The 14,662-nt window shown below is 49.9% G+C and overlaps 1 protein-coding gene across 17 annotated transcripts in view; it reads left to right on the top strand.

The window, feature by feature from the left end:
* Positions 1-14,662, top strand: part of TRRAP (transformation/transcription domain associated protein) — a 120,463-nt gene that overhangs the window by 102,735 nt on the left and 3,066 nt on the right. For all 17 annotated transcript variants that reach the window (XR_013992343.1, XM_081034885.1, XM_081034899.1 and 14 more), the window contains 6 exons: positions 5-266; positions 1,542-1,767; positions 2,752-2,969; positions 4,312-4,496; positions 12,030-12,233; positions 12,322-12,516. Coding sequence is in view for 16 of the 17 variants with exons in the window: in XM_081034885.1 (XP_080891011.1) it covers positions 5-266; positions 1,542-1,767; positions 2,752-2,969; positions 4,312-4,496; positions 12,030-12,233; positions 12,322-12,516 (1,290 nt within the window). In the remaining variant the exon portion in view is untranslated. The remainder of the gene's footprint in view (positions 1-4; positions 267-1,541; positions 1,768-2,751; positions 2,970-4,311; positions 4,497-12,029; positions 12,234-12,321; positions 12,517-14,662) is intronic.

Here is a 14,662-nt window from a genome sequence, read left to right on the forward strand (position 1 = left end):
CTAGGTTCTCCGGCAGCTCCAACAGGGCCTGGCGAAATGCTACTCTGTTGCGTTTGAGAAAAGTGGAGCAGTGTCGGATGCCAAAATTACCCCCCACACTCTGAATTTTGTCAAGAAGTTGGTGAGCACGTTTGGGGTGGGCCTGGAGAACGTGTCCAACGTCTCAACCATGTTCTCCAGCGCGGCCTCCGAGTCTCTGGCCAGGCGGGCACAGGCCACTGCCCAGGACCCCGTCTTCCAGAAGCTGAAGGGCCAGTTCACAACCGGTAAGTCTGGCTTTGTTCTTCCGGCACTCGGCACTCGAGGAGGCTCCTCTCGCTGTTTCTCCTCAGTCTTTAACATGTGAGGTAATTGTAGTCATTGCTTTTCGTACCACTGTCCTGGGCGAGCTGGTTGTACTGTGTTTAGACTCAGCTCCCAGGGAAGCCATGACATTCCCCAGCCGGGACGACACGTGCTCTCTCCAGTGCAAGGTCGAGGTTTGGAGCCAGAGTGCTGGGCTCCCCCTCGGGGGATAGAAACAGGATGGTTTCAGGGGAACCTTCTGCTCCCTGATCCCTCCCTCCACTTGGTTTTCGTAGGAAGAATCAACAGAGTAATAAGATAAGTTAGTGAGATTCAAAGGTGCAGGGCTTGGGGTGACAAGTGAAGTTCAAACTTGTAGTGGATTCTGGTGGCAGAATGTAGGGAGACTGTATTTGTATTACTTGTTCCCGGTTCAGGTTCATGCATTTTCCTGGACCCATAGGGGCACGAATCCTGGCACCACCACGCTCTGCGTGGTCTGAGGTGAGTGGGCCAGTCTCCTTTCGCCCGAGCTTACATCTCTTAGCTGGAGATCCTGGCCCTCCCAGCGCACAGCAGTCGCCTTTCACCCAGTGTCCGTCCCCACCCCTCGCTCTGCCCCCCCCTTACTGACCTGCCCGTTCCCCTGGCAGAGGCGCCTGCGTAGCTTGTCTCTTGCCGGGAGCACCAGGGCCTGGACTCTAGCCTGAGTGACGTCTGCAGGCTTTTGTGTCTTGAGTGTCAACCCTTGGGTGATTATCATGAGAACAAGATTTGTCTGGTAAAATTTCCCAGAGCTAAAAGAAACATTGTAGCTTAATTACTACTTTTTGATTTGTTTCTAAAACATTCTTTCTTCACTGATATGTTAGAGCATAGAATAAATGGTTCACATTTTTAGGTATTTGAAGTATCTTTTAAAGACTTGCATTTCAGAGATACAGCATTGGGACCTTTATGTAGGAGCTTCCTGGGGGCCCTGTGGCCTTTCTATAGGGGACGTTTGGGGGTGGGGGTGAGGTTCTGTGTTGGCAGTCTGTCCCAGACGCTGGGAGAGCTGGCTGGCACGAGGGCTTCGCTTGTTCTCTTGGGCCTCATCTTCACTTTACTGAGCAAGAGGGATTCCGGGGTTTGGCGCCCGACTAGATGTAAAGTACTGCTGTGTGAAGCTGGGAGGTGCTTGTGCAGTGATTTTGGGGTGGATTAGAAACAGCCCAGAGGACTAAAAATGTTTTTAATCTTATTTTATTTTGAAGATTTTGACTTCAGTGTTCCAGGATCCATGAAGCTTCATAATCTTATTTCCAAATTGAAAAAATGGATCAAAATCCTGGAGGCCAAAACCAAGCAGCTTCCCAAATTCTTCCTCATAGAAGAAAAATGCCGTTTTTTGAGCAATTTCTCAGCACAGACGGCGGAAGTAGAAATTCCGGGGGAATTTCTGATGCCGAAGCCGACACATTATTATATCAAGATTGCTCGGTGAGTGTTTCTGGCCGGGCCTGCCCACTGACACATCCGCAGGAAACAGAGCCGTGACAGGCCTGCAGGGCAGACCCCATGCAACATTTCAGAGAGCATGAGTTTGTTCCAGAATTTGTTTGATCAAGCCCCTGGAAGAGCCTGGTCTAACTGATGGGTTAAGTGTCCTGTTTGAGTCAAGTTTGTGTTTGCTTCTGAAAGAACCTTTTCTGAATCACCACAGAACTTGACAAAATAAAGTTTCCTGGTCTTCTGTAAATTCCTAAATATTTCCTGTATTCCTGTTTTGATCCTGTATTCAAAACAGGATCAGACAGTTGTAAAATTTAGTAGAGTATGTTGCATCTCCTTTGACATGTAAAGAGCACTGTGAAGAAGCGTCCCTTAACAGATAGGTGTTTATTTTATTTCTAAATCGACGCAGGGCTCTGCTCCTTAGGTCCAGAATTCGGTTTCCCTTTCCTCCAAACCTGACTCTAGCCCTGGCCAGCCCTCCTCCTCCCTGACTTCCGGCAGCGGCCGAGGCCCATGGTGAGGAGGGTGAGAGCAGGTGTGTGCCAGGCCCCACGCCCGCTCCTCGGGGTACCTGTGAGTTCCAGACGGGACTATCCTGCTCCCGACGGCCAGGCCTGGGCCCTCCCAGCTCTCTGCTGTGCTCAGGGCCAGGCTGGCGGCCCTTTGGTAGCTCCTGAAGCTGGACCCCTGGCATGATTCTTTGAAACTCCGGCTTCATCTTTTTTGCCTTTTGTTTTCCCTCTGCTGAGGTTTCTTGTCTTGTTTTGTGATATCATTGCACTGGTTATACCTTGTCAGAATGAGATGGGGTGTGACTTAGCTAACATATGATTGCTCTAACTACACAGTCTGTTTTTCCCATGACAATTCTGACTACTGCTTTTGGAAAGCTCCATTTTCTTCACAAAGAAAACAATTGGAAATCAAAGCTCGGGGAGTTGGTGTTTCATGGTTTGCTTGTTTCGGTAGGTTTATGCCCAGGGTGGAGATTGTCCAGAAGCACAACACCGCAGCCAGGAGACTGTATATCCGCGGGCACAACGGCAAGATCTACCCGTACCTTGTCATGAATGACGCCTGCCTGACAGAGTCGCGGAGGGAGGAGCGCGTGCTGCAGCTGCTCCGCCTGCTGAACCCCTGCTTAGAGAAGAGGAAGGAAACCACAAAGAGGCACCTGTTTTTCACAGGTAGGAGAGCTGTGCGTGGGGTTGGGGGCGCACAGCGCACCTTAGCCTCTGCGGGAGTTCTGTGCAGCATGTGTCAGCAGCCGGGGGCGCTGAGCGGCACAGGCAGGGAAGGCCTTGCGAGGAGGGACAGGTACCCCTACAGAGCCCTGCTCCTGCAGGAAGCCTTTCCGGCCTTGAGGCTCCTTGCTGCACGACCGGTTCCCTGAGGCGTATTTTGGGAGAGGAGGCGCTGTGCCTGTGCACTCGGCATGTTCACTCCCAGGAGTCCACCACGCTCTGGGGCACCTGGGCTGAACGAGGGCTGTTTGTGGGCCTGCTCCCGGCCCACTGCGTGTTGAGTGTGGTCTCCAGGACCCACCCTGCAGTGTGCGCACTGCCCGAGCTCGGCTTCAGGGACGGAAATGCAGGACTCGGGCAAGTTGAGGGGCTTGGAAGGCCGGAAATCTTGGGCAGGTGGCAACCAGCTGCAGGTGAGTGAGGGTTTCCATAACACATGTCGTGGGTGATTCACGAGTAGCCCGTTTCTGTCCGTAACGGGCAGAGATGAGATGCCTGTAATCCCACCCAGAGAAGAAAACCTCCGTTAAAACATTTTAGCTTTTGATCCCTGAGGTTTGGAGCCCGTTGCAATGCTAATTATCTAGTTGCATATGGAACTTTCTTCTCATAGCTAAGGTGTAATTCAACCCATTTTGACCAAAAATCTCTTACCCTTAAGTTCAGTGTCCCCCACATGTGAAGTAAATAAAAAAAAAACACAAGTCTATAGGAAGCTGTCTGCTTGTTAACCTGGGTATCCCGTGACCTATAGTGCCGAGCCCCCATGGCAGCCCAGACGTGTGCCCTGGAGGCCCTTTGGAGTTTCTTTGTGGATTGAAGACGTGACTGCACGCCAGTAGCTGTGGTCCAACTGACGTTAGACCAAATTAACTCCATTTGTCAGAAGTTAGCGTCTGTGTGCCCCACGCCGACACTCAGCCCGTGGGTGGGCGGCCCTGGTGGCCTAGAGACGGCGGGGTCGGCACAGGGTCACAGCTGCGTGCGCTCACCGGCTTGGCAGTGCCTGTGTGCTTGTCAGTCTCTTTGTTTTTTGTTTTCTAAGATTGCCTCCTAGATGATTTCTGTTCACCAGTGTCTTAAACACAGGGTGATGGCAGCTCAGGCTTCGTGCCCTGAGCTGCGTCAGCACGCACTGTGTGACCAGCGTCCTTCCAGCTTTACCCCACGCACACTCCCTCCACTCACGCCACACCCAGCCTGTGCCGCCAGGGCGTCCCTGAAGGTGAGCGATGCTGACCCTGGTCGCTGGCTCTCAGCTGCCCCCTCTCCCCTCTCTCCTCAGTACCACGCGTTGTGGCAGTGTCCCCGCAGATGCGCCTCGTGGAAGACAACCCGTCTTCTCTGTCCCTCGTGGAGATCTACAAGCAGCGCTGCGCCAAGAAGGGAATCGAGCACGACAACCCCATCTCCCGGTACTACGACCGACTGGCCACCGTTCAGGCGCGTGGGACCCAAGCCAGCCACCAGGTACCAACTCGGGTGCTGCCTGAGGCCTCAGATGTGGCCGCTTGGTCGGGTGTGCCGAGAAAAGTAGAGTGAGTGAGTGTGTGTGTGTGTGTGCGTGTGTGTGTGTGTGTGTGTTGGGGCGAGGGGTGCTGAGAGCTTCCTGTGTGTGTGCGTGTGTGTGTTGGGGCGAGGGGTGCTGAGAGCTTCCTGTGTGTGTGCGTGTGTGTGTTGGGGCGAGGGGTGCTGAGAGCTTCCTGTGTGTGTGCGTGTGTGTGTTGGGGCGAGGGGTGCTGAGAGCTTCCTGGTGTGTGTGTGTGTGTGTGCGTGTGTGTGTTGGGGCGAGGGGTGCTGAGAGCTTCCTGTGTGTGTGCGTGTGTGTGTTGGGGCGAGGGGTGCTGAGAGCTTCCTGTGTGTGTGTGCGTGTGTGTGTTGGGGCGAGGGGTGCTGAGAGCTTCCTGTGTGTGTGTGCGTGTGTGTGTTGGGGCGAGGGGTGCTGAGAGCTTCCTGTGTGTGTGTGCGTGTGTGTGTTGGGGCGAGGGGTGCTGAGGGCTTCCTGTGTGTGTGTGTGTGTGTGTTGGGGCGAGGGGTGCTGAGAGCTTCCTGTGTGTGTGTGTGTGCGTGTTGGGGCGAGGGGTGCTGAGAGCTTCCTGTGTGTGTGCGTGTGTGTGTTGGGGCGAGGGGTGCTGAGAGCTTCCTGTGTGTGTGCGTGTGTGTGTTGGGGCGAGGGGTGCTGAGAGCTTCCTGTGTGTGTGTGTGTGTGTGTTGGGGCGAGGGGTGCTGAGAGCTTCCTGTGTGTGTGCGTGTGTGTGTTGGGGCGAGGGGTGCTAGGAGCTTCCTGTGTGTGTGTGCGTGTGTGTGTTGGGGCGAGGGGTGCTGAGAGCTTCCTGTGTGTGTGTGTGTGTTGGGGCGAGGGGTGCTGAGAGCTTCCTGTGTGTGTGTGTGTGTTGGGGCGAGGGGTGCTGAGAGCTTCCTGTGTGTGTGTGCGTGTGTGTGTTGGGGCGAGGGGTGCTGAGAGCTTCCTGTGTGTGTGTGTGTTGGGGCGAGGGGTGCTGAGAGCTTCCTGTGTGTGTGTGTGTGCGTGTTGGGGCGAGGGGTGCTGAGAGCTTCCTGTGTGTGTGCGTGTGTGTGTTGGGGCGAGGGGTGCTGAGAGCTTCCTGGGTGTGTGCGTGTGTGTGTTGGAGCGAGGGGTGCTGAGAGCTTCCTGGGTGTGTGTGCGTGTGTGTGTTGGGGCGAGGGGTGCTGAGAGCTTCCTGTGTGTGTGTGCGTGTGTGTGTTGGGGCGAGGGGTGCTGAGAGCTTCCTGTGTGTGTGCGTGTGTGTGTTGGGGCGAGGGGTGCTGAGAGCTTCCTGTGTGTGTGCGTGTGTGTGTTGGGGCGAGGGGTGCTGAGGGCTTCCTGGGTGTGTGTGCGTGTGTGTGCGTGTGTGTGTTGGGGCGAGGGGTGCTGAGAGCTTCCTGTGTGTGTGTGTGTGTGTGTTGGGGCGAGGGGTGCTGAGAGCTTCCTGTGTGTGTGTGCGTGTGTGTGTTGGGGCGAGGGGTGCTGAGAGCTTCCTGGGTGTGTGTGCGTGTGTGTGCGTGTGTGTGTTGGGGCGAGGGGTGCTGAGAGCTTCCTGTGTGTGTGTGCGTGTGTGTGTTGGGGCGAGGGGTGCTGAGAGCTTCCTGTGTGTGTGTGCGTGTGTGTGTTGGGGCGAGGGGTGCTGAGAGCTTCCTGTGTGTGTGCGTGTGTGTGTTGGGGCGAGGGGTGCTGAGAGCTTCCTGTGTGTGTGCGTGTGTGTGTTGGGGCGAGGGGTGCTGAGAGCTTCCTGTGTGTGTGTGCGTGTGTGTGTTGGGGCGAGGGGTGCTGAGAGCTTCCTGTGTGTGTGCGTGTGTGTGTTGGGGCGAGGGGTGCTGAGAGCTTCCTGGGTGTGTGTGCGTGTGTGTGTTGGGGCGAGGGGTGCTGAGAGCTTCCTGTGTGTGTGCGTGTTTGTGTTGGGGCGAGGGGTGCTGAGAGCTTCCTGGGTGTGTGTGCGTGTGTGTGCGTGTGTGTGTTGGGGCGAGGGGTGCTGAGAGCTTCCTGTGTGTGTGTGCGTGTGTGTGTTGGGGCGAGGGGTGCTGAGAGCTTCCTGTGTGTGTGTGCGTGTGTGTGTTGGGGCGAGGGGTGCTGAGAGCTTCCTGTGTGTGTGCGTGTTTGTGTTGGGGCGAGGGGTGCTGAGAGCTTCCTGGGTGTGTGTGCGTGTGTGTGCGTGTGTGTGTTGGGGCGAGGGGTGCTGAGAGCTTCCTGTGTGTGTGTGCGTGTGTGTGTTGGGGCGAGGGGTGCTGAGAGCTTCCTGTGTGTGTGTGCGTGTGTGTGTTGGGGCGAGGGGTGCTGAGAGCTTCCTGTGTGTGTGCGTGTGTGTGTTGGGGCGAGGGGTGCTGAGAGCTTCCTGTGTGTGTGCGTGTGTGTGTTGGGGCGAGGGGTGCTGAGAGCTTCCTGTGTGTGTGCGTGTGTGTGTTGGGGCGAGGGGTGCTGAGAGCTTCCTGTGTGTGTGCGTGTGTGTGTTGGGGCGAGGGGTGCTGAGAGCTTCCTGTGTGTGTGCGTGTGTGTGTTGGGGCGAGGGGTGCTGAGAGCTTCCTGTGTGTGTGCGTGTGTGTGTTGGGGCGAGGGGTGCTGAGAGCTTCCTGTGTGTGTGTGTGTGTGTGTGTTGGGGCGAGGGGTGCTGAGAGCTTCTGTGTGTGTGCGTGTGTGTGTTGGGGCGAGGGGTGCTGAGAGCTTCTGTGTGTGTGCGTGTGTGTGTTGGGGCGAGGGGTGCTGAGAGCTTCCTGTGTGTGTGTGTGTGTGTGTTGGGGCGAGGGGTGCTGAGAGCTTCCTGGTGTGGACTTGTGCAGTGGTAGAAGTGAGGTGGCCACGGGCTTTAGTGAAGTGACGTTTGCTGCAGACTGTTTGTTGTAACAGGACAAAGGGCTAAGTTTTCATCCTTGGAGAGTTTCTAATCCTTTACCTGCACTTCACAAACAGCTCAGAAGCTAGAATTTTAAAGCTAACTTTATGGCAAGCTCACTGGCAGCCAAACCTGGTCTACGTGATATGAGTCTGTTGATTCACTTCATGTTCCTGTTCCTCTGGTTTGCTGCTGGGGCATTAGGGGACGTACAGTCTCTGCACTGTGTGTTCTCTCCAAAGCACAGAAAGTGGCGAACCCGAAAACTTGCCACGCCCAGCTGTCTTGGTTGCCTGGGTGGGATCACGGTGCCACCGCAGACACCCATCGGGCGGACTGCGTTCCCCTGGCCCTGGGTGGAGGGCAGGGCGGGTGTGGGCCCCGATGAGACGGATTGTCTGGGTTTGGGTGCTTCCCCAGGGGCAGCTGTTTTGGCCTCCCCTCCTCCCCTCCTGGAGACTGCTCTGGTCCTGCCCGTGCTTCCTGAGAGAGCCTCATGGGTTCTAGGAAGGCACCACAGCTGGAAGCCGTGACCTTGCTTCCACTCTCCCAGGGACTCATTTTGGTTAGTCTGGGGCCTGGAAGACTTGCTTTTGTTTAGGAAGATGGAGCCCACAGGTTGCTCATTTCCTCCGCCGTGGCAGTGCTCAGAGTGCCAGCGGGACCTGAGGGTGCAGGCAGGTGGTCCAGGCCACGGGGTCTGCTCTCGCCTCCCGCGTTGTACACGCAAAGTGAAGGGAAATCCCTCCGTTTTGATTGGCTTCTGTGGACAGCCTGTCGCCTGCTTTGGGAATTGGTGTCAACGTTTCATCAGGGCACAGGTCACTCTGTGGACCATGGGCAGTTTTGAGGTGTTTGTGGGAGATGAATGGATTATATTCTTTTTTTTTTAATAGATAACTAATATACCTGTTAAGCCACTTCTCACATATGAATGTTGAAGATACCTTTTTATTTATTTATTTTTTTATTGGGGAATATTGGGGAACAGTGTTTTTTTCCCAGGACCCATCAGCTCCAAGTCAAGTCGTTGTCTTCAATGTAGTTGTGGAGGGCGCAGCTGACTGGCCCATGTGGGAATTGAACCAGCGACCGTTGGTATTATGAGCACTGAGCTCTAACCAGCTGAGCCAACCAACCGCCCCTGGGTTGTGTTCTTAAGGTTACATTTACCTTTGACAGTGTGGAAGCCAGTGACCTCTATTTGCAAATACATGCCCACATCAGGATTTCCCTGTTTTATAAACAGCATGTGTAACTGATGAAGCTGATGGTTGGTCCAGCTTAGAAACAGTGCTGGGGTCCTACTGAACCAGCTAGAAATGTGACAACACAAACGATCCTAGGTTCATGCCCTCCTCTTACTCTTCGTATCCTAGTTGGTTGCATTAACTCTTTGTCTTCTGCCTTTTTATAACTTTTATTGAGATATAATTCACATGCCGTAAAGTTCTTTAAAACATACAATTCATTGTTTTCATTATAATTACAGAATTATACAATCATTATCTATCTTTAAAACATTTCATCACCCCAAAAAGAAGCCTCAGACCCATTACTAGTCATGCCGTAGTATTCCTTTCTATGCCCAGTCCCTGACAACCACAAACGTTTCTGTCTCTGTAAATTGGCCGATTCTGGACGTATCATATGAATAGAATCATACACTGTGCGTTCTTTCGTGGCTGGCTTCTGTCACTTGGAATAATGTTTTCAAGGTTCTTCCATTGTGTAGTATGAATCAATAGTTTATTTCTTTTTATTGCTGAATAGTATTCTACGGTATGAATAGATTACGTTTAAATTATTCATCAGTTGATGGACTTCTGGGTTGTTTATACTTTTTGAGTATTATGACTAATGCTGTTGTGAACGTTCATGTACAAAGTTTTGTGTGGACATATGTCTGCATTTCTCTTATATACATACCGAGGAGTAGAATTGCTGGGTTTTGTGGTAACTTTTACATCTTTAACATTTTGATAAATTGCCAAACTCTTTCCCAAAATGACCACAATGTATTAGAGTTCTGATTTCTCTACGTTCTTGTCAATACTTATTATTGTCTATCTTTTTGATTCTGGCTGTCCCTGTGGGTGTGAGGTGCGAGCCCGTTTTGTAGACAACCAGTGATATCAAGTGTCTTTTCATGTGCTAGTTGGATATTTGCATATTTTCTTTGGGGAAAAGTCTATTAAGCCCTTTGCTCATTTTTAAATTGGGTGATTTGTGTTTTTATTGTGGATTCTAAGCTTTACATATGGTGCGTCTGAGTGACTTAGTACAAGCACCTGAATTTTCTTCCCTGAGCATAGGCTGGGTTCTCCGCATACTTTGCATGTCGTAATTTTTTTGTTGACAACTGGACATTTCAAATAATGTGGCAACTGTAGAAATCAGATCCTTCCCCTCAAGGTTTGTCGTTGTTGCTGTTTGTTTAGTGACTTTCCTAGACTAATTCTGTAAAGTCTAGGTTTTGTCATGTGCAGCCATTGAAGTCTGCTCAGTTGGCTCAGCAGTCGGCTAAGTTTGATAGCGATTTTCTTAAATGCCTTGACCCAAGAAATCTTACACCTTTTTTGAGGGCCTGTGTGTGTATGCATGTGTGTGTGTGCGTGTGCATATATGTGATGTGGGGTGTGTGCATGTATGTGATGTGTGCATGTATGTGACGTGTGCACATGTATGTGATGTGGGGTGTGTGCATGCATGTGATGTATGTGCGTGTATGTGATGGGTGTGTGCATGCATGTGATGGGTGTGTGTGCATGTATGTGATGTGTGTGCGCATGTATGTGATGTGGGGTGTGTGCATGCATGTGATGTGTGTGCATGTATGTCATGTGGGGTGTGTGTGCATGTATGTGATGGGGTGTGTGTGCATGCATGTGATGTGGGGGTGTGCATGCATGTGATGTGAGGTGCGTGTGTGTGTGTGTTGGGGTGTACCTTCTGCCTGGCCAGGTAGTTTACAACTGCCTGCACCCTCACTTTCTGCTTTGGCAGAGTCTCAAGGTCAACCATAGGTGAGTGCATTGCACCTTCAGGGTTTTTTTTTTATGAGCATGAGTACAGGTGAGTGCGTAGCACCTTCTGGGATTTTTACATGAGCATGAGAGTGGCCTCCCAGGTTCCCAGGAGTATGTTGGAGCTTTTCAAAGCCCTGTATGGCATCTTATTCCCCAGCTTGTTATCTTGCTTGGCCAGCTTCGTTTGCTCCGGCTGGTATCACTGCCTCAGCACCTGCAGTGTTAAACCGTTGTCACTGATTTCTTTTCAACAAATGCCTTTCGATTTAAATAGGATGTTCCTCACTGTGAACTCTGAGTTCAGTCAAACAGAGACAAGCCTGATTAAAGAAGCTGCCAGACAGGTCAAATTGTGACAATTCTCTGGAGAGGAGGCTTTTGGGGTTTCACCAAACCCATTCTGCTTACTCCAGTGACTGTTAGGCTGCTGGCTTTTATAGCCATGGTTGCCAGGCTGTGCCGGAGGTGTGGAGAAGGACATGGAAAAAGGACAATTAGAATGCCACAAAGCTCACTGTTCTCACCTGATTTATTCAAGCCTTTTTTTCTTGAATAAAAGCTGCTCAGATTGTTGTAAGCCTTTGTTTAATTTCCAGAGTTCTGGAAAAGATTATTTTGATGATTTTTGCCAGTGTTCTTACTGGTTTTATGGAGGAGCACCTTTTGGAAGTCCTCACTCTGCGATCTCAGAAATGCTTCTGTCTGTTTTACAAATGAGGAAACGAACAGAAACTGAATGTGTGATTGACGGTTTGCGTGGTTGTTGGTTGCTTAAGGCCTGCATTCTAGTGGTTATTCAGAGAACATGGGTAGGACTTCGCCCAGAACAGACCTTGTACCTTTACCAGTTGTTCTAACAGGAACTAAATTAAATCAGTAAACTTTCTACTGAGACCATCTCTAAATTTGTGTTGTTTGCAAAAGTCTTGTGAGTCTTCCAGTACGGAATTCAGTTTAAAGTGTTGTGTAGCAGCTGCTCTAATTTTAGACTAACTTCTTCGGTTTCTGAAACTTTAGTCTTTCCTAGTCTTAGATATGAAGCGGTGGTGTTGGTATCCACCTGTTCTTTTGTTCTCTTTGTTAACTGGCCTGGCACATTTTGTAGTTAGCATGTTATAATATTCAGATATTTGCCTAAATTTTCGGTGAGACGTATCACACATCATATCATGCAGGTGAGGCTTTTCATTTAGACAGCTCCATTGTTGCTTTAAGCACAAGACATGGAACCCTGGAGGGAAATTGGCTGATCTTGTCCATCCTCATGTTTTGTCAGAGGACATTGCTTATGTATCTGTCGACAAAATTCACTCTACTGGTGCTAAGAAATTACAATTTGAGAGTTTTCCTTTTTGTTTTTTAATACGCAACGGTTTATTAGTGATAAGTTCTCAGGGAAGAGAATGGGCCTAACCAAGGTGGGCAGGAAAGAGAGAGAGAGAGAGAGAGAGAGAGAGAGAGAGGGAGAGAGAGACAGAGAGAGAGACAGAGAGAGAGACAGAGAGAGAGACAGAGAGACAGAGGACGAGAGAGTGAGCGAGAGAGAGAGAGCAACAGCCAGTTTTCCTTGTGAAGAAAGAAATGAGAGTGAGATGGAAGTGTCATGGAGTGATAGTGATATATCATCCCAGGTCCTTCGAGACATCCTCAAGGAAGTTCAGAGTAACATGGTGCCACGCAGCATGCTGAAAGAGTGGGCTCTGCACACTTTTCCCAACGCCACAGACTACTGGACGTTCCGGAAGATGTTCACCATCCAGCTCGCACTGATTGGCTTTGCAGAATTTGTCTTACATTTAAATAGACTCAACCCCGAGATGTTACAGATTGCTCAGGTAACTCGGGGTGAACAGCCAGACCCTCTCCTTTAGACGTCTGCTCTCTGGTGTTTATGTTCCTAAATTGTCTCCTTCTGAACGTTAGGACACCGGCAAACTGAACGTTGCCTACTTTCGATTTGATATAAACGACGCGACTGGAGACTTAGATGCCAACCGTCCTGTCCCTTTTCGCCTCACACCCAACATCTCTGAATTCCTGACCACCATTGGCGTCTCTGGCCCACTCACCGCCTCCATGATCGCTGTCGCCCGCTGCTTCGCCCAGCCCAACTTTAAGGTAGGTCCCCAGATCGTCTTGTGAGAAGCGCGGCCTGGGGTCACGCAGCACACGTGGTGGCCTCACAGGAAGTGTCAAGCGCTAGCGAGGTGGAGAGAGCTGAGTGAGATCGAAGAGGTCGGTGTTCCATACACTGAAAGCACATTCATTTGGGAAAAGGGGTTAAAATGTTCTCTGTCCAGAAGTGGTTAGGATGTTGAGGAACCCAGTTTATAAAAAGGCATCTAGAAGCCGCTGTTGGATAATTTCCCCCAACTGTTACCCTTGCATGTCAGTTTTGTTTACTCCATTTTATAGCTGCCTTCTGCTTCTCGTTTTGCAAACCTTTCTGCTGTGAAAGGGTGCGAGTGTTCTCTGTAGGGTGGTGCCTGTCTTGTAGTGACGGGGCCTAAATGAATGTGACATGCGAGGCACATAGCAAACCCCCAGGGAAGTGACATGTGCTAAGATGCCCTTGGCCATGTGAGGCTGTGTGACAGCTCTGCCCACGCTGTCGTCAGCTGAGGCCAGGGAAAGTGGGCGGCATGTCAGAGGTCATACAGCTGGGGAGGCAGATGGGGATTCAGATCCAGTGCGTTCTGACTCTTCACAATTGGGGACAGAACACAGTTTACTTTTTTGTTTTTTAACTTATGAGACCGGCCATACCTTTCTCTTTTTCTTTTTTCTTTTTTACCCCCAGATAAGCATTTTGTGTCTAGAGAAGGCTTCAGACACCAGTTGCTTTCCCAAAACATTTACTCGGAACAGTTTTAAAATTATTGAATAAACTCTGAACAAAGACTTTTTGTTACATACACATCTCGCTCTTTTTGATGTTCGGTTGTACATCAGTGGGGAATGCTGTTTTGGGATCTTGGGAATAACTTGTGAACATGAATAAAAATAAGTAACCTTTAGGTGTTTTCCTGAGTAAGGTGTTTGAGCTCAAATGCAGTGACTTGGGCTTTACGGCTTGAAATACGAACTTCTCATTTAGATAGAAATGTTCCACTTCTGGAAACAATCATAGGGTAATCCTTAGAATGGCATTTAATTTGAAAACTTTAAAAAGAATGAAGAAGGCTTTCTTTATCTTATTTTGTTAATTTGTTTTTCAATTGCAGTTGACGTACAAGTTTCAGGTTTACAACATGTATATAATTTCCAAAATGATCACCCAGATAAGCCTAGTTCCCATCTGGCACTATGCGTAGTTATTACAGTATTATCGACTATGTTCCCTATGCTGTACCGTACATCCTGTGACTGTTTGCATAACTGGCAATTTGTACTTTTTAATCCCTTCACCTCTTGACCCATCCCTACCCCTCCCTTCCCCTCCCAGTTTATTCTCTGTATCTGTGAGTTTGTTTTGTTCATTTTTGTTTTTTAGATTCCACAGATAAGTGAAATCATGTGGTATTTATCTTTGTCTGATTTACTTCATTTAGCATAATACCTTCTAGGTCCATCTATGTTGCAAATGGCAAGATTTCATTCTTTTTTATGGCTGAGTAATATTTCATTAAAAAATATGTATACATATATCATGTTTCCCCGAAAATAAGACCTAGCCGGACCATTAGCTCTAACGCATCTTTTGGAGCAAAAATTAATATAAGACCTGGTATTATATTGTATTATGTATTATATCGGGTCTTATATTAAAATAAGACTGGGTCTTATATTAAGTTTTGCTCCAATAGACACATTAGCTGATGGTCTGGCTAGGTCTTATTTTTGGGGAAACACAGTATATATATATATCTGACATCTTTTCTTCTTTATCCAGTCATCCTTCGATGAACACTTACATTGCTTCCATATCTTGGCTATTGTAAATAATGCTGCAATGAACCTAGGGGTGCATATAGCTTTTCAAATTAGTGTTTTGGATTTCTTTGGATAAGTACCCAGAAGTGGAATCACTGGGTCATAAGTTAGTTCTGTTTTTAAATTTTTGAGGAAGCTCCATACTGTTTTCCATAGTGGCTGCACCAGTTTACAGCCCCACCAACAGTGCTCGAGGGTTTCCGTTGTTCCATATCCTCGCCAGCACTTGTTTGTTGATTTATTGAAAACAAGGCTGTCCGTGTTGTGAAGGCCTGTTACAGCCGGAGGAGTACCGTGCCGTGCTCGCTGCACAGACTGCTGGTGTAGATGG

The sequence above is a fragment of the Rhinolophus hipposideros genome, assembly GCF_964194185.1.
Source record: "Rhinolophus hipposideros genome assembly, chromosome: 23".
In the NCBI taxonomy this organism is placed as follows: domain Eukaryota; kingdom Metazoa; phylum Chordata; class Mammalia; order Chiroptera; family Rhinolophidae; genus Rhinolophus; species Rhinolophus hipposideros.